General features: G+C 40.5%; 1 protein-coding gene across 3 annotated transcripts in view; it reads right to left on the reverse strand.

Moving 5' to 3' along the window:
- Window positions 1-13,681: 13,681 nt before the first annotated feature.
- Window positions 13,682-27,698, reverse strand: part of LOC119486438 (protein inscuteable homolog) — a 62,815-nt gene continuing 48,798 nt past the window's right edge. For all 3 annotated transcript variants that reach the window (XM_037766547.1, XM_037766548.1, XM_037766549.1), the window contains exons 7-13: window positions 26,971-27,096; window positions 20,075-20,246; window positions 19,216-19,394; window positions 18,934-19,000; window positions 17,418-17,573; window positions 15,771-15,847; window positions 13,682-14,760 (exon numbers count right to left, since the gene is read on the reverse strand). In XM_037766547.1, the coding sequence (XP_037622475.1) occupies window positions 14,632-14,760; window positions 15,771-15,847; window positions 17,418-17,573; window positions 18,934-19,000; window positions 19,216-19,394; window positions 20,075-20,246; window positions 26,971-27,096 (906 nt within the window). In that variant the 3' untranslated portion in view covers window positions 13,682-14,631. The remainder of the gene's footprint in view (window positions 14,761-15,770; window positions 15,848-17,417; window positions 17,574-18,933; window positions 19,001-19,215; window positions 19,395-20,074; window positions 20,247-26,970; window positions 27,097-27,698) is intronic.

The following is a 27,698-nucleotide window of genomic DNA, read 5'->3' on the forward strand; positions in this document are numbered from 1 at the left end:
CTACTTGTCCTTACCTGTTTTGGTTACGAGTGCTGCTCTAGTTTAATCTTTCAGAGACAAGAAGAAAAAGAAATCTTGAAGTTGGTATGACATACCTGAAAGAAGGGTGGTGAATACTTGAAGGAATTAATACTGACATACTGAAGATAGTATCGTGATCTTGTGTTAAACATATACTGTAACATCTGTGAGGAAACATCAGCCTTTTGGAAAACACACACACACACACGGACACACATTTAAACACACACTCGCTTCCCCTCTTAAAGAAAGGCTCTTTATTCCGTCTATACAAGTGTCTCTAACAGAGAAGACCAGACCAACGGCTGTTGTAATTTCCCGTCAGGGTATATGAGGAGGAGGTGGAAGGGTTAGACAAGCACTCTGACAAGTACTCTATCCCTCCCCCCACCCCGTCCCCCCGCCCTTGTCTGTGTGTCATAGAGCAATTTACATAGAGATGGTAATGTCGCTGCCATGTTAGATCGGAGGGCAGCAGCGCGGAACAGTGTGGCGAAGGACTCAAGACTTTTTACTGGAATAAATGGAATTAAGTCTGCATGTATACTGCTTCACAGAGCAAGAGACGGGAGGACAGACAGGAAAATAAGATATAATAAACATCAGGAACTTAAAGTTAAATGTACCCAATAAAAGATGGTGAACATTATGGAAATGTTACCTGAACATGTGAGAGGTGTTTTATTTTGGGTTTTTTTAAATCTCTGCCAGGAGATAATGGGATCGGTTTGCATGCACGTGTGTGTGTGCATCTCTGTGTCTGTCCACGGCTAATCTCGCATACTGCTGCACCAAACTGCAGAATATTTTGGGTGCTCATTTAAGGCTGCATGCTAGTGACTCACATGCTCTCAAAACACCTTTTATTTCCTGTTTGATGATCACACAGCTGAGTGCATCGACGCCGCTCAGATACTGATCTGCAGCTGAAGATTACAAAGTTGTAATCCTTGACAGCCATCTTTATCACAAACTGAGCCTGTTACTACCTCTGATTTGATAAAATGAAAGGACTGTAACTGAATTGCAGTTAACTGATCAATGAAGACATGATTTATTCTAAGTTTGAATGCTGGCTTTTTGTTTATGTTTTAGCAAAACTACAGCACACTACCATAAACCAAGAAAGGTGCGGGATGCAAAAGAACCAGGTAAATGCCACCCCGTCACTACTATCTTCTTCATATAACATATTATAATCCCATACCTATACTCCATCTTACACAGTTTAAAAAGGCCTTATTTTCTATGTCTCTGTTCTTTGTTTTTCAGCTCGTTGTTTTCTGTCATTGTTGATATTTGTTATTATGTGTCCATGTCTACTCTTGAATGTTTTTTTGTCGTTGTTGTCTGTTTATTTGTTTATATGTCGATAAGGTGGCCGTCTTATTCACTCCTGCTATTTAAAGTAATATGGTTTGACTAAGATTATTATTAATATTATCACATTTCTTTTCTTTCACTGGCTATTAATTTGAAAAATAATGAAAACAATGTAAATTTAATCCTCCAAAGAGGGGTGGTGGAGGCCCCCCCCCCCCCCCCCCCCCCCCAAAAAAAAAAGTATACGAACCAATTGTTCTATCATTTCTATTTATGTTTTAAAAGGCTATTCAGTCATGTCATGGTTCAACTACTGTATATTCTGCCTGCAGCCATGTCTTCTAGAAATTATGACTAATACTATATACTACTATACTATATATACTGAAATAGTGCTGCCTGAAATGTGTTTTCATCAACACAGTGTAGAAACGTCTTGAATGAATATATCAGCAAAGTTGAAAAATGTTAACAGAAATCGTATTTCATTTGTTTTCCTGAAGTATCTACGCTTGCAATAAAATATCGGCTCGTAGCAACTAAAGCATGATTAATGTTTTCAGTTGAGTTGTGTTCAGGAACTGAAATCACTTGGTTTAGGTGAGGGAAAGATAGGGATCTTGGTTTGATTATATACAGGAGCGGTTTATGTTATTAACATTTTTTTAAAACCCACGGTCTTTCCCTAACATTAACCAAAGTGCCTTTGTTGCCTAAACCGTATCACGATTTAGGATGTGAATCCCAGTCTCTGGTGTCATTTCCTTCACTTGAAAAACAAAGCCACTGAACACAGTCAGGGCAATAATTATCCCCCAAAATGTATTTAGCAAAACAAATTCATAGTATATAAATGTAAATTCTAGGAGACAGTGTTGCTCTCCGAGGTGACCTTTTGAATACAGCTGGATTAAAGCACATTAAAAGACAACAGGCTGTCATGGATTTCATAAATATGAATCTGTTCAAAATGATTTTAATTATTGTTTAAACAAAAACAATAACATTCCTCCTTATATAAAGACAACCATCTGAGTTATCAGTCACTTATTATGACGGCAGTCGAGGGTCATACACGACCTCAGAAACACAGCAACTCTATTTTTTTTTTCTTGAGTGAAAATACCTCCACACACACACACACACACACACACACAAACACACACACACTCAGAGTCATTCATGCTCAAACATCCACTCCAAGAGGGCAAACTCAATCAGCCACCCGCCTTAATGTTTAACCAGGTGTGTCACTTTAGAACATGGGAGGTTACCGACAGTACATGAGACAATCTCTGTATTTACTTTTCCGTCAATTCAGCTGTATTTGTTTCATTAGCATCTAAATACAAGTGTCATTTTTAGTATATAAGTATAGAAACTAAATGTATTGACTTAACATCCTGTGTGTGAGTCACTCTGTTAGACAGTGTTACAAAAACAAAAAAAAACATTCAGATACTAAAACAAATGACTACTGAAATGTGGATGAGGTAAAAACAAATACTCATGTAACATATGGGCATTTTTTAGCAACTGGGCATTTCCTCTCATCCAGCGCAGTTTTGGAGAAAACATCCCGCAACATGTCACTCAAAATATAAATACCCTGGAGACCGAGAACGGCTCCTGCCAATCCAAGGCAGTGTCAAACACACTCAGTCTTGTTAGACATATAAAACCTGAAGGCTACAGATACTGGGGCTGTTACATGATATACTCCGTCATTACAACTGTGGACACAGACAGTTAGCACACACAGGCCGGCGGTTTGCTACTGTCTGCAGTTACAGGCAGCGCTACAGAAAAAACAAATACAATTCTGCTGCCTGGTCGTCTGCAGGAGAAAAAAATCTCTCCACAAATCCTCCGAGACGTTGGATGGAGAGGGAGGAAAGACGAGTGTGTGTGTGTGTGTCTGTGCGTGTGTGTACGGGGGTTTTGGGAGGACTGGAGGACCTAAATGGAGAAGGCGTGCTGCGGTGGCCTGTTAATGGCGAGGGGGGCTCAGAGGACCAGAGAGGGGAAAGTGTGTGTGTGTTGGTGTGTGCGTGTGTGTGTGTATGTGTGTGTGTGTGTGTGTGTGCGTGTGTGGGTGTAGGATTATGGATGGTGGATGATTTGAACAGATGAGTGTGTTAACAGAGGTAGTGAACACGGGTTAAGTGAGGCTGTTCTACAGGCCTGATGGTTTTTAATGACAATGGAAAAACGTTTAATTTAAATTATCCAAACATTTTTGTGTGTGTGTGTGTGTGTGTGTGTCTGCATGTATGTGTGTACCTTTAGCGTGCAGAAGGAAGCAAGAGAGAGTGTGTAGCTTGAATCCACCTATTTGTCCTTATGTGCATTTTTATATCTCTATATGTATGTGTTCAGGCTGGTCTCATACACCATTTGTAGCTATACCTACGAAAAGCAATGCACTGTAATTTGTGTATATCCCACAAAATCAATTTATGTGTATTTCACATAATGGGGGTAAAAAAATACCAGACTTTCACCCAGGAGACCGGCGTACGTGTACCATGTGAAACCAGAAACCAATGTTGATTTATTTGTCACGTAAGTAATGTCACTTCCGGAGTTATTTTAGGCCAAACCACGATCTTTTCCTAAACCTATCTAAGTAGTTTTATGCCTAAACCTAAGGAAGTTGTTTCCTGTGAGGACAGAAGTTTATTTTGAAAAGACTGTAGGCATGTAAGGAGTCGAAAATTGACACGTGTTGCTGGATATTCATAGGAAAACGAACAAAAAAGGAGATTTTATTTTTTTCCTAAGATATTTGATGAGAATACGTTGATCTGTTGGTAAAAGTGTGTGCTCCTGATACATCTATTTTTTTGAGGACCAATTTGAGAGTGAGTCTGTGGGATTGAGGACATTTTGGCCTGCCTTCACTTTTTCAAAAGGACGTTTGAGGGTTAAAACTGAGATTTAGATCTCAGGTTTGTATTAGGTTTAGTTTATCCTGAGAGTTTTTTATCACAAATAGCGTTATAGTGAAATGTTTTCATGAGTAGGAGGATGCACATGTACGTGAATGAGCACACAGCTGGATGGTTATATGCCAAGAGGAAGAAGAAGAAGAAGAGTGCTAGCTAGCAAACATTAATGTAAACATTGCAGGCTTCAAAATATTTGAAAACTCAGCTTTGCAAATGTTTTATGAGGAAGAGCTTAATACCGCAATGATACACAGTGTTTTTGTGAGTAACACTGAAAGAAAAGAAAACTCCAATGTGGTACTTTATGTGGGTTATTGGTAACTCACATAAACCCAGCTTTATTTAAACACCATACAGTTGATCCAAAGTGCAAAACACTGGACAAAATCTCACACACAGAGAGACAACCAATTCCAATCCATGAAGTTGAAGTCATGGCGGCACCCCAACCGGCTGGCGAAATGTTTTTAGGTGCATCACTTATGATAATCTTTTTATCTATGCTAATGTCCTCTTGGAATAGGTGTTTAGTCAGTCGGCCTACTGTAGTGGCAGTATGTCTTTCATATGTTGTGACAGTGATAATAATAATGATTAGTTATCCAATTTATATAGATACAGAAAAAGAGAGCAAAAACTACCAGATAAAAAAAAAAATGTTTTTAAGATTTAAACCAAGTAAAGATTATTGTGTCAAACTACTGTTTCACATTAAAATAAAACATATCTTCTGAGATATATACATGAACTGTATCAGCAAATTTTATTGCTTTTAGACACTGGGGGCGTGAGACAAAAAAGCAAAATACTCACCTGCGAATATTATATTTCTATGGTTTTAATTGTGAAAGGTATGAACGGAGGAGTGGATCTGGTCTGCGCTGCCTTTGTCAAGGTTGAAAGGAGTAATAAAGATTGCCGTCTTGGCTCGGGCTACAGAGCCTCCGACGCAACTCAATCCGTTTCGCACAATGTAATTGGTTGATGCCTGCATTTGCAGCTCAGAAAAATCAACCTTCTTCTGAAAAAAATTACGCTTTTTCACCGTGTAATATTCAGGTTCTATGTGGAAAAACAACAGTTATATTGACGTGCAAATTAATTGCACATAAACAGTAATGAGAAAAGTTACATTTTAAAGGGTCTGTTCACCCAAATTACGATATATCCATAACTCCATAATCCTACTTCAGAAATAAAGCTTTAGTTTGTAATAACTTTAGTTCCAATGAGAACAGTTTAATTTACCTCCACTGTATTGGGCTGGCATCTGGGGGGGCAAATAAAGCCAAAAGTATCTTAAAGAAAATAAAAGATAGATGGCTATATCACTCACTATGTTTTTTTTTGTAATGGATAGATTAACCCTTGTCTTAAAAACATCAATACAACATCAGAGAGGAGTTAAGTATTCTCATAGTTTAAGTTAAGGGTTTGGATTAGTAGTCCTGATAGTGTAGGTTAAGTCAGTGAGGGTCCTCATAAGTTTAGAGGTACAAACGTGTGTGTGTTCGTATGTGATGTTCAAGGCAGTTTTTCTCTGCTGGAAATGCCCGAGTCCCTAAAGAGCAGCAGTCTCTCTCTTTATCTCTGTCTGTCTCACACACACACACACACACACACACACACTAAAAAGCAGAAAATACAGACTTAATAAAAAACATCCTTTGACACGAACAAGACTGTGGCTGCTCAAATTTTAATTACCACATTTCATTAATACATTCCTTTTTCCACGAGCGCGCTGCTCTCCATCCAATGAACTACTGTACACCACGCGCCAGAGTTATTTTAGTGAAAGAAAAAACATTCAAAACGTTAATTTTCTGTCACTGAAAAGTAATCACCATTGTTTGTCTTTTACTTTACGGCGCAAAAAAATAAATTGCAGCCCTGAATATGCGGAACATTTTGTCAAGGCCGCACGTCTTGGGACAAAAAGGAGCTGTTTGAGCCTTTATTTGAGAGTCAATTCTGACCCACACAGAGAGACCTCCCGCCGTCCTGCATGGCATGCTCAAATTAAGGTGCACTCAAGCAACAATTGAACAAATTCATGGCGGTCCACGAGGAATGCTGCTGAATACAAAGCAAAAATAGGGTTTTGTTTTACCTTGAAGATCTGTGAAAGTAAAGTTTACTTACACTGCGTACTTTGTCAGTTGAGTGTTTCATCATACTGAATTTTAAATGATGCTGTTTCTTTAGCCAAAATGAGCTATATTAAAAAAACTGCCAGGCTAATGTCTTTTGTCTGGGTTTTATTGAGTAGATAAATACTGACTGGAAAATAGAGTGAAAGACCCATACAGTGATAATATGAGATTTACATAATGTATAATGATAAACTGGATAAAAGGTGTTAACCTCTTTAACCCGACGAACCCAGTACATCTCGGCTGAGCTGTGTGTTAAAACACTGCCTTTAAAAACTTCATAAAATGCCGTGGTTGTCTTTTTACCAAATTTTTTAACGCTACTAAAACAACACTTTAAGTGTATTTTGTCCAAACAATGTTTGTTTGGCAATTATTTCAATATTTTAGTTACTTATTTTAGTTAAAATCAATGCACAAGAAATTGTATTTTTACCTTATAAATACTTTTGACCGTGTTTATATTGAATGTACATTCTTTTTTGTTATCTTATTTACAACGTTAGTGATCTTATGTGTTATTATCTAAGTTTTTCTTGATCATATTTCATGATTATAATAAAACTACTCCTTTTGGAGTCAAAATTATACAATTTAGTTGATTTTTATGGATTTTATACTGTGCACATTGGTAGAATGTGATGATGCACAGGGTAAATGTCATGGCCAAAGGCTGCATTGTGTGCACATAGCCGCCTGTAGTGGATATCAGTAGTATTTTATAGTCAGATTCTCTTTCAAGAGGTAGAAAACCCATTTGGCACACTTTGGGTATCCAAATGAACCGTGAACAGTCCAAATGCACATCAAAATGCATTCTATGTATCTCAAAAGAATTTTTAATTTACTATTCCACAAAAGTCAGTTTAAATCCTTTAAATATCAAACAGACGTGGCATTCAACATTATTTTTAGGGAATGTTAAACTAACAACAACTAACAAAAAAGCTTTAGAAAATTCAAGTTATTCAGCCCATAGTGATTTTTATTGCATAACGTTTATTTACTATTTATTTCTCTGCAGTTTCAAGACACATTCAGTAGAATAACATCATGGAGGGAGAGCAGTTTATGATGTAGGCTACTAATGCGTGGCAGGATAAAGCCATTTGACCGCTGTACACCAGCCCCTGAACATTTTTTGGCATTAGGCTTTTACCCTCCACTGACTTTGGCCAAAAGTTGTGAACGCAAAGTGCTGATATTAATTTATGCTCAATGTTGTGGTTGTGTTTGAGCAATTAAAATCCCCAGTGGGTCCTCTAATGGGAGCCAGCAGGGCACTGGACTAGAGATATCAGTAAACAGCAATAGTATTCTCTTAATTGGCTGTCCAACAGGTGATGGCACTTAAGTCATAATTAGCCTTTATAGTGTGAGGTCTATATGTGCTGCAGCAGGATGCTAATGTGGGACTTGTGTGTGTGTGTTTAAACCTTTCAGTTTTACAGTTTCACAGAGTCCAAAGCTGACAGAACGTGGAGTGAATTTTAGAGGCGACATGATAAATGTAAGTAATTGTTCACAGCTGCAGATGTGTGTTAAGTGGTGTCTTTGTTTGTCAGAGGACAGGACAATTTGGACCATGTTAATTCGTCCAAATTAAATATTGTACATAAAATACAACTGACTGGCAAACTAACTATCTTGCAAAAAAGTTACTGTAACAAGCCAACTAGCTAGCAAGTGATTTTCAGAAACTCAATGGAAGACTCTCTTCTCGTCGGATTATGTGCAGTACATGATGTTAGTCGAGCTAGTCCCGTCTACAACAGCATGGTTGACAAAAAAGCAGGTGACATCATGGTGCCTTTCCTGTTGTATTTACAAGAAGAGTCATACATGGATACATGGAAGTTACATTTTGAATTTGAATGTAGAAAACGAAATCACAAAGCGTTTTGGAAAAGGAAACAAGGCGACAGATTTCATAACAGTGTTGTCCTTTACGCCATATTGTTCAGACCGTAATTACAAGAAACCAGATGGGGAAAAAAAAATGTTTTTCCTGTCAACCTCTGAGTTGTAATTCCGAGTCCGAGATATCAAGAATTTCTGACAGCTATATTTCAGCCCGTTCTCATTCCCAGGATGTCAAATACCAAGGCTTTGTCACGGCCGCCACACACGGCACCCTTAAGAAACGCACCAGGCATTCCATGAACTATAATGTAAACCCATCTGCGGAAAACAGTAAACGCTCCGAGAATGTGCGGCGGGAGTGTGGTGACGTAGTTTAAAGAGTTTACAAGGCGTTCATCCAGGAGGCCGCTGTTCGTGTCCCGTGTTCACAACATTCAGTTTCATTTTCACTGAACAAACGTAGTAGTTTTAAAGCTGCAGTGGGTAGAAATGGAGCAAATGTGAATTTAAAAAAAGTATTTTTCCTAATACTGTCACTTTATCCTGACAGTAATTCATGAGACTCTGGAGCCTGCTGTCTCTGAGCAGCTGTCAGTCACTCGCAAACTCCGATCAAACAGTAAAACTAGGCAGCGCTGATCAAATATGAATCAATATTCTGTTACTGTAATGCCTATCTCTCACCTCAAATGTCAGAAATGACAACCAACAAGCACCTTTTATGGCATTAAAAGTTGTACCATCAGTGCTCTCTGGGACAAACTGTCTAAGACTCTCTGCCATTGGATTGGGGGCATTCATATTGAGCCCAATATACTAAAATACAAAGATACTAAACAAACAATCCGTCCGGCAGACGTCACCTTATTCAGGGAGCTACTCCTGTTTGGAGGCTCCTTGAAAATAACCTTCACCTCCTTGTTGATGATGGAGTCCTTTGTCCTCCCATCAACTGTGTCTGAAGTGCAGTTCATCGGTAGACTAACAGTGGGAACAAGGGGCTTATTATTATGTAAAGACTTGCATCACTTTTCATCTCTTTGCCAAATGCATTTTACTTTTAAGTTTGGCCAAATTATTTCATCCTAATTTGAAAGTAAAGTCTAATGTATCAACTTCTGAAAGCACTTTCAAAGGAGAAATAGTTTCACTCATTTCCAGCCCTCTGAAAGAAAAAGAGTCAGACAGAGAAAAACTTTTCCAAAAGATGTGACCCATAAAATATTAAAATCTCTCGGGAGTCACGGAGAAGTGTCTCCTCGCATTAGGCTACAAATCCTCACATCCTTTTCTTACACAAAGTGTGTGTGATGGTTTGAGACAGTGAAGATGAAAATGACTCTGTAAAGCAGCTTGTCCTTTTATTATAGAGTTTTATTTGTAATGTGCTTTGCATATAAAAGGGTAACTTCGGTATTTTTTAACCTGGACCCTATTTTCTCATGTTTTTGTGTCTAATTGACTAAAAGATAGAACAATTTCTGAAACTGGTCCAATATTGAGGGAGAGTGCTGTAGACGACAGCTGCTCACAGGCTGCAATATGATGCTATTGGGGCAAGCTGGCACTGTCATTTACGTCCACTAAAAGTGCTTGTTTTTGCCGTGACAGACTCTGATTTTTACTATAAGTGTTTGACATTATGGAAAGAGTCTCACTCAAGGAGAAGTCTCGTTCTGAATACTGGCGAGGTGACGTGTTGCCAGGAGACAACGGTGGAATACGTCCATCGTGGAAACGCGAGATCCAGCCGGGCAGTTTGTTGTGTTGGAGTACAGAAAGCGTAGCTCAGTGTTATCAAAAAGATTTTCAGTGTCATGGCTGAATGATCAGATGATTTCAACAATGTGGACGAGGTTTTTGAATTGGATGGCCGCCCGTATTTATTCAACGTATCCTCATACGTCTGTTCATATGATATCTTATGAAAAATGTATTCCTCCTTTTTTGTTTGTTTTCCCTACGAATGTCCAGCAACACGTGTCTATTTCCGCTCGTTACATGCATACTTGGTTAGGATTAGGCAACAAAACTACTTAGTTAGGTTTAGCAGAGGATCGTGGTTTGGCTTAAAAAAAACTCAGAAAAGGGGCGTTACTTAAGTACGTAAGTTACGTGACAAATAAATCAACGTTGACTTCTGGTTTCACACGGGAACACTGGTCTCCTGGTCAAAGTCTGGTGTTTTTAGACCCATCCATCCACCCCGACCTCCTCCCTATGAACAGTATGAACAGTGTATGAGAACAGCCTAATTTATTTAAGCCATGAGGATATTCAGATTTCACAATGAGACTTCTCCTTTAGCGGGACTTTGACACAATAACAAACAGACCGGATCAAGAGAAAGGTTAGAAAAAGGATTAGTTTCTCTGCAGGGTCCTTTCCATAATGATGTCAGACACTTATAATAACAATCTGAGCCTGTCAGTGGCAAAAACAAGAACTTTTAGTGAACGTAACGTTACATTGACATTGGTTATTTGCCCTCGCAGATCGTTACGTGTCTGCCGGTTGCGGCGTTCTTCCTCAATACTGGACCAATTTAAAAAAATGTTGTCAGACACAAAAAACATGGGAAAAGGTTGAAAAATACTGAAGTTATCCATTAAATGTTGTAGTTCTGACATTCTAATACCTGTTCATGAGAGACCTTGTTGATAGGATGACTGGATTACACTTTTTCATTATCTAACCACCACCTTGAAACTTTGAAAACAACAACACACACACACACACACACACACACACACACGCAGAGGACGATGGAGAGGGAGGAAAATGAAAGTTCAAGAGCTTTGAAACTGAGAAAAACTGAAAAACCCAGAGCTACAATACTCGGCATCATGGTCATGGTCGAACCAAAACAATATCAAAGGAACCTGTGTTTTTAGGCCGTCTGTTTAGTTCTCCTCTGTGTCGATACATATTTCATTGGGTCTCACCAAAGCGAGGCAGGAGCATATTCTATCACAAAGGCCTCTGAACACAGTCCCACGTGTATGCTGGACAACACACACACACACACAAAGCAGCTCAATTGTCTCAACTCTGGGTTGGAGTGTAACAAGTCCAGGCTCAGCATAAGTGCCCTTAGGTTAAAAAGAAGCTACAGAGAAAGCAAGAAGACCCTCAATTGTCTCTCCAAGGAGAGGAAGGCTTATGGAGGGAAAAAAAAAAAACCTGAGTGTTTCTATCAAAGAGATGACAATACAAAGGACAAGTTTCGCAGATAAGCCCTCATATTTCTTTGTAATCACTTGCTGCATTTTGTCCCAATCACTCAAACGTGTTGTGTAAAAAACTCTGAACCTGAACCTGTGAACCTTTTTCAAATCCATTGTGATTGAAGGAATGAATGAAAAGTATTTTGATGACAAGTTCATCTAATGCACACAGCTACACTCTGTACTGGCATTCCTCCCAACGAGACCCAATGTTTTTTTGGAAAGTTGGAGGCTTAAATAGCAAATGTCCCTCTTGGTTTTTTGTTCTAGAGGACCTGGCGGTTCACGGAGGACCAACAGGTAGACCTTGGGGTCCACCTCTTCTTAGTCTCTTAGCCTCTCTCTTTCTCTGTGAACCTCATTCAAAGGCTTCTCTCATTCCTGTGCCTGCGTTTGTGCAGAAGACCGGTCAGTTCCTCAGAGATAGCTGCAGGTCGCGGGGGCCCCTCCGAGGGACTTTAGCAGCGTGGACCCCGAATGCACTCATGCTGCAATAAGGTGGCACCATGTATGGACTGTTTTGAATGTTTGCCTGTTGTACCGGTGGTGTAGCAGTGGTCTGTGTGACCACAATAAATATGAGCACAAGTTGAACTGCAGTCTGCGTTGTAGTGGAGTTAAACTTCCTCTATCCAAAGATGCTTCAAAACTTTTCTGGGTATTTAAACTAGATGAGACTTTGAAGCTAAGGTGGGTAATGGTTTTTAGAGACATTTTTTGTTGGGATGTACCGATTTATCGGCCAAACATCGGTATCGGCGGATATTCACCTTGTTGACTGCCATCGGCCTATCAGTAAAGAAGATGACATTCGCTAATTCGAAGAAGAAGCCACTGGCTGGGCACAACTCTGACGGCGGGTGCCATGCGCACGTGTGGTTTGTTTTCAAATAAAAGTAAAAGAAAAGTCGGCCGTGTGGGAAGCTGCACCAGCAGAGCGGAGCTTTCAATCGGCTCCCCGGCGGCCTTCTGCTGCTACTAGTCCACTAGTTAATTGATCGCGGATGGCGTCGTTCTCTCGTACCGATTAAAAAAAATTAGAATGAAAAAGGCTAAAATTAGTCGCCAAATATACTTGTGCAGCCGTTAATATATACGGGCGGCCCGCCCAAGTGATGTTTATGTGTGAGAAACACTGCTTCTGTTTCTAATCGTTTTAATTTCACTAAACAGATATTTTGTTCAGCTGTACTGAAACATTGTTCTCATTGAGTAGTTAGTTGTCGGCAATAGCAGCTGACAAAAACAAATCGGTATCGGCCCAGAATTTTGCAGTCGGTGCATCCCTAATTTTTGGCTATGGACAGCAATCAATACATGAAATGCTCTGACAAAAAAAGAGGTATCTGTGACTGCCTCAAGACTGTAATAAGCCCGTCCAATCATTTCTTACCATAACATTATGACAGCATGGGCACCCTGACCGGTCTGCGGCTACGTAGCCCCATACGCAACAAACCGCGATGCATCGTGTGTTCTGACACCTTTCTATCAGAACCGGCATTAACTTTTTCAGCAGTTTCAGCTACAGTAGCTCTTCTATTGGGTCGGACAACACGGGTCAGCCTTCTCTCCCCACGTGCATCAATGAGCCTCAGGTCTGACCCTGTCTCCGGTTCAATGGTTTTCTTTCCTTGGACCACTTTTAGTAGGTCCTGACCACTGCAGACCGGGAACATCCCACAAGAGTGCAGTTTTGGAGATGCTCTGACCCAGTCGTCTAGTAGCACTATGTGGCCCTTGTCAAAGCCGCTAACATCCTTACGCTAGCCCATTTTTTCTGCTTCCAACACAAAGTTCAAAGGTCAAAATGTTCACTTGCTGTCTAATATATCCAATATAATATAATATATACACTGCCATGTGCAATTGAGATAACCACTTCACCTCTCAGTGGTCTTAATGTTATGGCTGATCGGTGTGTATATATATATACCATGTGTCCTTGTGGACTCCCCATGTTCTGAGTACTGCTGGACTGGCTTTACTTTATGTAAAACTGAAGCATTCAGCTTTGTGACAGAGCTTCAGTAACAGTTATTCACTAGAACGACATACACTGAACATTAGATGATTGCCTTTATTCCATGCATGGCATACAATAATGGTAATTCCTCTTTAAATAAAAAGCATTTCTATATTTAAATTCAACACCATTTTTATAGATTCATTTTCCAGTGGCAAATATATTTGATATTAATGGCAAATAAGTAATAACTCAACATGCCAGACAATGAGCTTTAACAAACAATATATTGTACACCAGGACAAATAGATCATGTTGCCACACGTCTCAAAGAAAACATTATTAAATACGAATAGTGCCCTGTCAGTTAAGGTACTCAAATAACAAGCTGGGAAGATGTAATAGTTAATCTAACTGTAATAATTTAGTTGTAAATGGTCCAAATAAAGTGGCTGCTGATTGAAAACATAAAAAAAGGCGATATTTTTAACAGACCGACAATAAAAGAATTTCCCCAGACGTACATCTTGGTACTCCAACGCTAAATGCTTCAGATGACCATTTGTGTCTGAGGCATTTGCTGTATTATCCACTTGAAGGATGTTTCTCTGAAGCCAACATGCTTTGGATACAATAGCTTCAGACATTGCACAAATAAATTGCACAGTGGTGGCGTATAAAGTGTTTCATTCCAGAACAGGTTATACTTTCATTTTCAAAAAGTAGCACCTACTCGTGCAAAATAATTATAGAATTGCTGATATGAAATTCCCAGTGGAATAAAATAAACTAATGACGTGTTTTTTTTCTACAACACCGTACACATTCATTGCATTTAATGTGGTTGCACTATAGGCAACACATTTATGTACATTTACATATTATAGATGTAGTCTCCTGCATCCATCCAAACTGACAATGATTGACATTCACTCCGTTCGCCCAAATTCTTCATGTCCAGTTTGACATTTTGGACAAAAAACAAATCTTCTGACGCTCAGGTCAGGAAATAGATTGCAATGTTCTGGCTGCTCGTTAGTCCTCGCTGGGTCATGAAACGGTACATGTACATGATCTTCTTCACGAGTTCATCTCTCCGCTGTCTGTGTTCGCTGTGCAGGCCGTCATACAAAGCTCTCCTCCATGTTGGAGCACAGCAGGAAAGAATCGACTAGCCGCGGTTTGATCAGCTGCTGGTGGTCGTTCGCCTCGATGCTGTCTGGACACCCCGCTGCCAGCCTCCTCAAGGCAGCCTGCAGACACACACACACACACACACACATATATATAAGTATGCATGTGCACGAACCCAATAAACATATGCATCATCACATATCAAGATCATACTGTACTGCTGTGTATAAATACACACATTGTTAATACATGTGAAATTACACACGCAGACTGGGGAATTAGAATTGGAACTGCACATTTAGTATGATTAAAAGAAAAAGAAAATCTGTATGTATCTGCAGGTTAAAAGTAAACAACAAACTGTAGTGATACTGTACTAAATTCAGTCCTACCATTTTTTTTTAAACACATCTCATGTGATTTCAAGAGCTCATGAGTTTAATACGCGTGACGTCTCGAGAGCCTCCAACATTTACATTTGAGATTACAAATGCTCTGTGAAAGCTCAGCATCCTTTGAAGGTAAAAATTCAACACCTACAAATGCTTTACTTGACCCCTTGGCTAAAAGGATAAAATAGAATCACATTAATTTGAATAGACTGACAAGTGTGGCTACAGTGAAGAGGAGGGCATTTCTCAGCGCGGCGAGGCAGCCCAATTAAGCTCCCAAACCATTACGGGCTTCAAATCCCCCTCATCGGCCCTAAGATCTGGTCTTAATAATCATGATCAGAATGAGAGGATGATAAAGCGCGGGCAGGGATATTATTCATGATATGTACATATTTAAACATGCTAACGTTTGAGATGAACCGGTCAGCTATCTTGACGCGGCTTAAAGATACTGAGGTTGTGATATATTTTCAATTTTCAGATATCGCCCTGTGGATGTAATTAAATTGGACAGTCGTTCGGTGCGTTGATGTTACACATGCAGGCCTGCTGTATAATGCCCTCAGTTTGCACTATTTAAGTACTATATAGCAAGTGCAGCTGAAAATGTATAGTATTTTAACTGCCTGACTGAAATAGGCAGTTTGAATGTTTGAATTGCATATTTGTTTTCAGGACATGGAGTCATTTACACATATCTAAGGGGGCTGTGTGCACAAACACTTTATACGTACCAGGCAAGCGACCAGCACTGAGTCGCTGTTATTTCTCTCAGTAGGGGAGCGACACAGTTCAATAAGACGAGGAACAGCTAAAGCAGACAGCAGAGGAAGAAAAAAAAATCTGTTACAAGCTTGTCCCATTCTTAAACATTGATATTGACTATAAACAGGAGGGCAGAGAGAGCAGTTGTGTACATGAGACAGAGTAAAACCTCTTTTTGTAATGCTGATAACATTCCCAAAAAAACAGGGAAGTTTCCGTTACACATAAGTATTTGTTTTTAATTAATGTTCTATACATGTATCAGTGTACTTTAAATACATTTAAACAAAAAAGGTATGACCTTTGTTTAGTTTAAAAAATAGAAAAATAATACTTTCCATCTCTGGCTTCTGTTATGGAGTATAATATGTTACTTCTATTAATCAGATTATAGGGTTTAATAAAGCATTCATAGAGAGCTGCTTCCTATGAGACAAAGAGGTCTACTGGAGAATGGAAAGTACATTTATGAAACATGAAATGATCTTGTAAGACATTTTCTTTCCTCCTTAAAGTGAATACATATTCAAGCTTCAAGAGGATGCAGAATCAGAGCATCATATGTAGTTGATGGTTTTGTTGTCTTTAAGTGTTTAAAGGTGCAGTGTGTAGGATTTGGCGGCATCTAGTGGTGAGGTTGCAGATTGCAACCAGCTGAAACTTCTCCCGTGTGCCAAGCACACCCAGAACTACGGTGGCCGACATGAAAACGTGAAATGCTCTCTCTGGAGCTAGTGTTTGGTCTGTCCTTTCTGGGCTACTGTAGAAACATGGCGGACTCCGTGAAGAGGGCTCACTCCATATGTGATATAAACAGTTCATTCGGTTTCAGGTGATCATACACTAAAGAAAACATACACTTAATATTATAATATATTCCATTTCTGCCGATAGATCCCCTAAATGTTACACACTGGCCATTAAATTACAAATGAGATACCTCAAGGCTCAATTCAAGGTCCAGCTGTATTGTAATTATGATTATAAATCCACTTACATTCCCTTTGGCCAAATTATGTAAGATCCATATACAATATATATATATATATATATATATATATATAACAATTTCTTTCAATGTCATGATATCCTTACTCACAACTGTCTTCACTCTTTATGGAGCCCAACGAGTAATTTAATTGACTTAAAGCTTCTGAACAGCAACACAGGTGTTTTCAGTTATTCTGACTGATTAGACCTCTGCTCAGGACTGTTAGCACAAGATCTGCTCTACAACCTGTTAGAGTTGGACAAATTACACCTTCATCATTCTTATTGGTGGATGAAGATTTGTGGCCTAATAAATTCCCATCAAAGCTCCGGCCCACCTTCAACCTGAGCAGAGGTCTTACGGCCAGAATAACTGAAAACACCTGCGTGGGTGTTCAGAGGCTTTAAGTCAATCAAAGTCAGATGTACAAAGGAAAGCATCACATAATATTATTTAAAATAGGGCTGCGTAAATTTACACAAATGTATGCAGCATATCTCATTAATGAATATTTTTCTTTTTACCACTTGTTTTACCGCACTTCATTTGTATCTTTGAACTTTTCTGCATCTGTCAACAATACCATTTAATAAATAATTTATAGTGTTATATTAACACTAACAACCTTTTAGCTGGATGGCTGTTTGGGCCACGTCAGGGTCTCTGCTCAGACGGGCCAAAGTGACAGCAGCTTTCTGCTGAACGCGCTCGCAGGCGGCGCCCTCTGATGGACTGGGGGAGGACGGCTTTTCTCCCAGCAGCAGCAGCAGTCGCTCTATTCCTACAAGACATGATACATAATACAGATTAGCAAGGAACCAAACAGCATAGTCAGAAAGAAACATGGTACTGAAGCTACAGTAAGACACAAAATAAAAATAAAAATAATTAAATGAAGACAGAAAAACTGACAAGCAATAAGTTACATATGGCGAATAGGAACCAAACACAGCAAACAGTTTGAAACTTACACAGACATAAAGTTACTCAAGACACAGACACAACAAAGTGCTCAAGTGAATTAGAGAGGATCCAGACACATTACACACATCAGAAAGGGTTTAAACTAGAAGCGTAGTTAAAAAGCAAAGTCAACAGTCTAAAATCACTCAATACAGAAAGGAAAGACACATTATTCTCCACAAGTGCTTCAGGACAATTGCAGGACAAAGACTGCAACAAACTTTGAAATACATTGTGCAGATTGTAAAAGAATAAACAGTTTTGGCCGCTCATTCTATGATCAAATTTTATTATAAATAATCACTAAATGAAGCAAGAGCAAGACATACAATGTATTTGGAAATGTTAATTAAATGGGTGAAGGATATTACTGACACACAATCAGAGGCTCTGACACAATGACCCAGACCCATACTAAAACATACCGTAAACATATGTATCTATGAATGTATTTTACAATACATGAATGAATGAATAGAGATTACGGGATGTGTAATACAGGGTGGATTGCATTTAAGAAAAAAATATATATAAATAGTGAAATTAAGGAATGAAAAACTATTTATATTTAAATGTATTTCAGTTTAAAAATATTTGCATATGGTTGATGTTTTATTGAAACTCTTCCAGGCTACTTCGCAAATATTATGTGAGGCTGCCATCTTGAGGATTAAAGAAGAATTACACAGAATTATTGCACATCAACGTGTGGGTATATTAGCAGTAGGCGATTTGTTAATTATTTTAACAGGGGGGACGGAAATCCGTCTGCTACTTCAGCACCACGGACAGCACCATGGATTCATCAATACACAGCACAGACAGGCTGTAGATATTTCAGAGTCATGGTCGGGGCCTTAGATTCTAACTTGTTCAAACCTCAGTCAGATAAAGGATCAATGAGTCAGGCAGACTAGACTAACATATTCTGACCCTGGACTCTCTCTGCTACTAGGGGGTGGAGAGGAGGGATGGCAGGTTAACAAGGGGGGATGCATTTTGGTCATTTTGCTAACAAGGGGGATGACGTTCCCTCCACCCCCCTCAAATCAGGGTATTAGTGAGTAGTTCAGTACTTGCTGGTGTATGTCCTTCATCCAACAGCAGCAACCCATGAAAAATAACAATGACATGTAACATTTAATTAAAAATGACTGTTGTGAAATAGATTACTGTACCTTGGTCTTGCAGGACTTCAGAAGCACACTGCTCTAAGACTGACAGGTTTGCCAAGATTGTCACCACCTGAGAATAAAAAAAAAACATTTAAAAAAAAGTTAGACATATGCTTTTACTTTTTTTTTCTGTACCATACCAGTTCACTAAGTTAAATTTGAATTACATTCACAGCTACTGTCCCTGTACGATCACAACCAGCTGTTTTGCCACAGAAAAAGTGCACTTCTGAGTCAAAGTTTTTGCTATTATATATAGTATTTTGAGAAACATATGCTGTGTACCTGGTCTTTGGAGTAAGGTGTGTCGACTCTCTGGCGGTCTCTGCAGGCCTGCAGCAGGATGTGGATGGCATTGAGCTGCAGGAGAATCTCACAGGCCATGCTGTCGAAGAAGGTGATGTTGGCCAAGGCTGCAGACGCCAGGAGGAAAACTTCACCGCAGGAGGCAGTCTCGCACAACTCTGAGAGAAGAAGACGTCTCTCATTTAATACTGTACAGCGGTTCTAACACAACACACAGCATATGTAATGCAAGGAAGGTAAACCATGACCCAAATCACATTATTTGCTCCAGTTTGAAGTTGTTGTCTTCTGGCAACTAGATCGCTTGTTGCATTTGTTTGTTTGCATGTTTTGTAGATTGAGATGTAAAAATCTTAAACATTAAAATCATTATTTTTGTGTTCTGATTTAATATACTGTATTTATTGTACTTTTTCTACTTTTTATACAGTATCAAATATATATAAAATATCTGCACTGAACCTCTATTATAATAAACTAAAATAAAATGCACCCTAATCTGAAATTATAGGTTAAAGGTGACCTGTGTAGTTTTTACATTGTGTGTCCTTGAGGTCTAACAAACATGTCGAGTGCATTTCCTTCCTCAAAAAATATCCGTTGGCCCATCGCAGCATATCTTTTACCACCAACTGTAGATCAGTATGGGGTAGATAGGACTGTGTATCGCCTCCATACGGCTCCATAGCACCACTATCTGTCATTCTAATTTTCTCTACAATCAAAACTCACTGTTTTTTAAACCTAAAAAAAAATCCTGTTTCTCCAAACAACCTTCGGTCAGACCTACTATGAGGTCAAAGGTCATGGTTACATGATCAGTGCCACGTCCACTCACTGATGAGCGCGGTGACGATGTCGTGCATGCTCTCCAGGAAGCTGGCGAGGTGCTGCGTGGACGTGTGGTGAGGGGAGGTGATCTGAGCCACGACCGCCGCCGCCTCGGCCCTGGCTGCTTCCACGCTGCTCTCGTCGGTCAGGATGTCCGCCAGGCACAGGATCCCATCCACCTACACGTCAGAAAACACACAGCATAATCATTTATAATAATCTATTAACTTTATGCAGACTGCTTTTAATATGAAGAACTTTGCTTTGTGAAGAACCCGGGCCGATTATACCGGGAAAATCCAACGGATTTGACGTCATGCGCGCTTGCGAGTGCCTTTATTTTCAACTCCGCTACAGGATTAACAGTGTGCAACCATTGCTAACGTTCGGTTAGAAGATGAGTCCATTAACACCAACAAACGACCAGCCCCCACCACAACTCAAAAAACAAAGTTATATCTAGTGAAGCCTGTCTTGCAAAACAGGAATGTGACCTACGTCGGTGGGGAAAACTAGGTTCATAATACGCCGGGCCTTCGATTCATGGAGGGACCTTCATTTGGTCAGCTAACGTTACTGCCAAGCAGGTGAAATATAGAGTGACATTGTGGTTTTAGCAGGCTAATGTTGCTAACATAAATCAACATGCCTGTCAATCACGTTGTGTGTGTCGCCTCACAGTTTTGACCGATACTCGCTTGCGTCTACGTAGACATTTAATTTTAACCTGCTCGAGTCACTATAACTATAGCCTTCAGCTTGAGAACTACCTTTGCAAAGGTGCACCATATTTTTCTCGCAGGTCAATCAGAGCAGACTGGGCTTTTTCTGGAGGGGGTCTTAAAGAGACAGGCGCTAAAACGGAGCGTTTCAGACAGAGGGTGAATACAGGTATATTCAGATAGACAGTACGAGGAAATTAATGTGTTTTTTGAAAATTAAAGCATGTAAACAGAAACCAAAAATACAAGTATGAATCTAAAAAATGAGCACGATGTGTCCCCTTTAATGATTCCTCTCAACACTGCAGGGATGACAAAACATCCGCAGCATCACTGGCCATCCAGACAGGACAGTTAAGTGTCCATGCAGGTGTCAGCTTGGCTAAAACCTGCAGCTCTGCCCATAAAGCCATCACAATTAAAGCACACCACTCTGCTTTAATGGTCAAGAAACTCTTGTATATGTGGCTGGCGTGGACCCAGAGTGTGTGAGGACGAGCTCAGTTATAAGAGACGTTTAGTCAGGAGCATGAGGTCATATTTATCTCATCGTTGTGTTTGTGTTTGCTTGTGTGTGTGTGTGTGTGTGTGTGTGCTTTGGTATTAGAGGCTTCAGGAAATAATGGAGGTGTAGAGCTGATCTTCATCCACTTGGGGGCACAGTTATTGCACAGTTCATACCAACTTTACTCCAGCTGCTGATGTTACTCTGCCTCTGTCGGCTTTAGATCTTATCAAGTCTCCCATATGTGTAAGTGTTGAAAATCAGCACACACTCTGGAAGCCATCCATACTATCAATTAGTGATAAACTGCAGGATTGTGGTTTCCATGGTGGCAATAGACACCTATAAATTTCCATCATGTCCAAACTGTTTTCTGCATTAGTCACTTTTCAATCATTACTGTATTCATTTAGGGAAAGAGCATGTTAATGTTTGTGATGCTCAGCCACCACCAGCCGACACACCTGAAAACAAAAGTTTGGAGCATCCAGAGTGAGGCACAGCGTCAGCTCTCAGCCCGCCACACCTGTCAGTCTTATCTGCTGACGAGCATCAGCGCGCTGAGCTTCACAGGGCAATTCCCTATTTTTGTCTCGGTGGACGTCAGCAGCACTGTGCCATCGCGACCCACTGACGTGGAACAATCCACTCTCCACACCCCCGTTCATCTACCGTCCCCCCCATCCCCTTCTGTTCCCCTCCCCCCCGTCCCTACCCGCACCTCCTCCTCCCTAAAATAAGATATTCCCCGACTCCTCATTTACCGTACACCGGATGTATCTCATTCAGTTTATTCTCTGGGCCGACGCCAAATAACTTTTTCTGCATTTTACGGAGTCACAACATAGTTTGAGGGGAGTTTTTTGCGTCACACCATCCTGAAGTATTTCAGCCCTGTGACCAGAGAAAATGCATTGAATTGTGTTTCTCTGTGTCAGGAACAAAAGTGCAAAATCCTGAACACCAAATTAAATTTGCTACTTTTCCAGTTGACACTACATGAATACTTAGCAGAGAGAGGCAGCACTTATGAGTTATTAAAGTGTCGACCAGCAGCTCTATAGCTCACTCTGTCGGCCCTCGAAAGATTCCCCATGCATTAAGCGGCCACAGTTTTTTGCCCCTAGGAGATTGAAATGTGGCGTGGAGGTCAAGTGTGTGAAGGTGTGTGTTTGTGTTCGTGCCAATTGGCAAACAGGGGGTGTGGCAGTGAGAGTGGCCTATAACAAAAAGGGGCATAACTTCGAAACGGATTCACATACCACGGCGAAACTCATGAACCGTTTGTTGTAGACTCTTGTGGAGGCATCATTGCACTCAGCAGAGTTCCTTTTTCATTAGTGATGGTTTGCCCCGCCCCCCTACACCTTAGCCCTGCCCCCTTCATAACCCCCTTCTTGTAGACACCATAGACTGTATATAAGAAGTTGACAGTGTGTGTGTGTGTGTGTGTGTGTGTGTGTGTATGAATGCATACACGCCTGCACATATGTGGTCGCAGCTATTGCAAATTCACGCTTGTTAATCCCATAATACTATAAACATTATCCACTATGCAACACAGCCAGCGTGCGTTGCAGGTTAATGCAATCATGTCCAATTTCATTTTACACTTTTAGAGCTGCAAGCTTAAAGGTACAGTGTGTAGGATTTGGCGGCATCTAGTGGTGTGGTTGCAGATTGCAACCAAATGAGTACCCCTCCGCATTTCCCCGGAGTGCGAAACGGTGGTGATGCTGTTCGCCTCGCTCAGAGCTCATCCTTACCATAATAACACTACTTTAGGAGCAACGGAAGTCAGACGGCAGCTGGCGCTACCACGGTTTTTCGCTCTGTGGCTCACGATAAGTTTTTTAAGCGTGTCGGAGAACTACGGTGGACTTCGGGTAACTTCTGGGCTATACTGTAGAAACATGGTGGAGCAACATGGCGGACTCCATGAAGAGGACCCGCTCCCTACGTAGATATGAAGGACTCATTCTAAGCACAACACAACGACGAAAACACAACGATTCTTAGTTTCAGGTGATTATACACTAATGAAAACATGAATATTATATTCCATTTCTGCTAATAGATCCCCCCGACATGCTACACACTGTTCCTTTTTTCAGTCAAATGTGCATCAAAGTTTGAAAACTCTTCCCATTCACCATGCTATGATTACATAATGTTCCAGTTGGGGATAAAAGTTAGTACATACTATATCCACCAATGAGCAGCACAGATGCGTGCCGGCCCCTTTTCTCGATCACCCTTCAACAGTGACAGTTGTGTTTCTCAAGCCTGAGCGACCGCTGGTGAGCGGTTGGTAGCGTAGACTTGCCTGACAGCCTCTCTCCCGGGACTATGGCTGCTAATCTGGGGCGGACTTTGGTTCCCCGTAAAAAGAGTTTTCACACTCGGATGATTCATGCTGTCCCAGCTGCTCTACACGTGAACACAGACGCCGTTGTGGCATCATTATTAGCCGGAATCAGGTTATATTTGTCTTTCTGTGAACGCTTGCTTGACACAAGTGCGTCTGTTGTTTATTTTGGATGAATTCTCGATAGAGAACAAACAAGGACAAACAAAGAAGGATGTATCATTAGCTCTCTCTCTCTCTCTCTCTCTCTCTCTCTCTCTCCCTGCCTCGCCTTCTCTCCTTTACGCACAGTGAGGAGTCACTCAGGTCTAAATGTTTGACCCGTCAGCTCAGCAGTCAAGAGGTCCCATATAATGATCTCATCTCTGCGCACCACCGAGACACACTCTAAATCATGACTCATCTTTTTGTGTGTGTACTGTATAATTCTGTCGTCAGAAAAAAAAACACACTGTACACAGTATGATGCCTAATTTTTCACCGTCACCGAACCTAAAATTATGCAGCGAGACTTTTAACGGCGGTTACCCTGCCCTGAGGTGACTGAACATGGTGAACTCATTCATGAAAATTTAATCAAGTAAATAGAAAGCTGGAGAACTCAACTGCTGCAGCCAAAAGTTCCTCCACCAAAAAAGTAACAATACGGGAATATGATTAATAACACAGAGGCTGTATGTGTCAAGTGAAGCCTCCTAAACAATGTTAAGGTGCCATACAGAACATCAATTATTCATTACGAGACGTTAACATCGGGCTGGCACTACCTGCCTGTCTGCAGAGAGTAACATCACCTGCAACATGTGAGAGTAATCAACAAGGTGTTTAGGAAATGTGCTCTTAATTGAGGTAATTACTAGCACCAGTTTCATCGTGTTTAAATGCTAATAAAACCCCAAGGTATCGTAAATGGGCCCTTCTACAGCCGACGTCATCAAAACTGTGTGCGGCATGTTGGCAATGGAAGTGGCGTCTTGCCCCATGCCATCCAGATGAGTTCACAAGCTTTAAAAATTCAATTAAAGCTGTTACCAGCATCAAAATGTCTGGTTGTTGCGTGTTCGGTTGTCAGAATCAATATTCCAACAGCGGACTCAAGTTCATCACGATCAGGATCACGACCGTTTCAGAGCAACAGGTGGTTCAGTTTAACGAGTGACCGTGTTACTTGGTGACTTTCAGCCGAATGCATCTGTGGTTGCTCCTAGTAACTTGTGTAAATGGTTGGCGTAGATAATAAACACAAATGAGTATGTATTTAAAACTGATTGTAGGCTTTTACGAAGACACCTACATGTTCTGTTTGTGTTTTCAACAGCTGACGTCACTACGAGCAACTACGAAAGCTGAAAGCCCCCATTCAGGCAGTTCTCATACACCGTTCGTATCTATACCTACGAAAAGCAAATGCACTGTAACTTGCATACATCCCAAGAAATCAATTTGTTTGTAATCCACGTAATTGTGAACAAAGAAATATAAAGAATGGCGAACACCACATAGGGAGGAGGTCGGAGTGGATGGATGGGGTCAAAAAACACCGGATTTTCACCCTGGATTTGTCACATAACTTCCATACTTAAGTAATGTCCCTTCCGGTGTCGCGTAACGACTTCCGGCGTAACTTAACTACGATCTTTCCTAAACCTAATTAAGAGGTTTTGTTACCTAAACCTAACAAAGTTGTTTCCTGTGAAGATGGAAGTTTATTTTGAAAAGTCTGGAGCGGAAATTGATGCTGGACAATTGTAGGAAAACGCACAAAAAATAGATATCATGCAAACTGCTGTATGAGAATATGTTGCCCCAGTTAACACGATCACTCGTTAAACTGAAACACCTCTATGGCTGCAAGATATTAAACATGTTGACTACCACTGGACTGACGATACGATTGTTGTTTGTAGCACTCATTATTAAACTCAAAACTCTGAGTCTATGTCTATTTGACGTTCTGTACATGAACACAGATAACGTAGTTGTAAGCATCTAGTGACTCGTCTGCTCATAATTTCTCGCTGGTGTAACGTTACACGCTAGGTTTCTCCACCAAATACGTGTATCTATCCGGCCACTGAATATTGGGCCTTGTTAATATCTTCTACCTCACTAATAGCACACAGATCTGGAAAGTCAATTTGTTTAGGTTTTGATCTTTGGTGGTTAATTCACGTGCGTAACTTGACAAGCTATTGCACTACGCCGTACTTCCGTTGCCAAACTGCGTGTCCACACTTACGTACGTCATCATTGTTTACAAACCGTAGAAACGGTCTACTGTAACCAATGAAGAGATATTATAAATTATCTTTAAAGGACAACATTGGACGATATATTTTCCCAGTAAAGAGCAAAACTGTTGATCCTTTGATTCTACGATAACACACTTTGTTTCTGTGCAGCCCCCTCCTCCTCCTCCTCCTCCTCCTCCTCCTCCTCCTCCTCCTCTTCCTCCTGCTGCTGCCATTGTTGGCATAACATTCACCTATGAAAATAAACTAAGCCTCCCAGTCATAACATAGAAAGCGAGAGCATGGCTGAATGTGTACAACAGTAGACAGACGTTACTGTGCTGCTGGGAAGAGGAACAAGCTCCTGTCTGAGGCACAACTTCAGCTGATCACTGTAAACATAATCTGTCTGGGCTGGAGGCAGCCAAGTTATTTTACTGGAAGTACTGTACTTAGTTGAGATTAATGTCGTCTCACTTTCTCTTTCTCTCTCTCTCTCTGTGTGTGTTTAAAAAAAACCCGGCCTCCTCCTGTGCCGCTCTTTATACTTCCTGGTTCACGATTACGTGGTTTACATACGAATTGATTTTGTGTGATGAATACAAACTACAATGCAGGTAGCTACGAACAGTGTATGAGAACAGCCTGACGTCTTTTACTCACTCACTAATAGCACACGGCTCTGGAAAGTCAATTTGTTCTGGCTGCATTTGCGATCTTTGGTGGTTAATGTCCTTGCGTAGCCTGGCGAGCTATACTGCACTCTGCCATACTTTCGTTGCCAAACTGCGTACGTTTACTTACGTACATCCCATTTTTCATGTGTCATTTTCCTCCCCATTTGAACTGATTTTGTACATCTGGTCACAAAATACAGATTCAAATTTCTGTGAATCAGTCTCCCTCGTAAATAATCAATGGTATTAAATTAACTAAATTAAGTTGTCGAATCAGTTATTATTATCATGATCTTGACCTTTTTTTCCTTTGGCATAATATCAATGAATTAATGTTGGTCTCTTTTATTTCAACATTTTGTAATATGTGTGTGTGTGTGTATGAGAGAGAGAGGTTTACCTTGTCCAGTTGGTTGATGCCCTCCTCCACACAGCAGATGGAGGCCACTGTTCTCAGAGCGTGAGCGTAGAGCTCTCTGAAGCGGTCCTGCCTGCAGATCTTAAACAAGGCAACCACAGCTCCTTCCTGTGGAGGAACCAAAAGTAATTAGATGTTTGTGCATTAGAACGAGATCTACAGTCCTTCATAAATCTGCACTGATGCTAAATTCTGATACGTTCAGTCCCCACACAACAGTAAAACCGTGTCAAGCATCATCATCAGTTGTCTTTGAATAAGCTGTAGCTGCTAAATCCATAACATAATTGGGAAAACAATAGAGTGCTCCAGGGATGACATATTTTTGTAGGCCAACCAGGAAGTTAGCATCACCCTGGGTTCCCTCGACAAAAAGCCAATGGGATTGTTCCATTGGCTTTTGGGTTATTGCAGAAAATAAGCTTTGTGGCAAACACACGTTTATGATACTTAAACATTTTGTTCCGGAAGATAATCTCCACAAATGAACACAACTTGCATGAAAGCGAGAATAGACAACGAGGCTGTAAACGCGGTCGCGACACAAGTCGGCGTGATGACGTTTAGTAGTCTTATTTAGCCTCTTGTTAGCAATCGCCTTTTTTAAGACACATAAAGGCTTCAAAATTCACGAGTGGGATGTTTATTGATGTATTTTATGTTATAGAACAAAACGTTAAACTCTCCTCAGCTTGTGTTAACCACAGACC

The sequence above is a fragment of the Sebastes umbrosus genome, chromosome 4 (assembly GCF_015220745.1).
Source record: "Sebastes umbrosus isolate fSebUmb1 chromosome 4, fSebUmb1.pri, whole genome shotgun sequence".
Lineage (NCBI taxonomy): Eukaryota > Metazoa > Chordata > Actinopteri > Perciformes > Sebastidae > Sebastes > Sebastes umbrosus.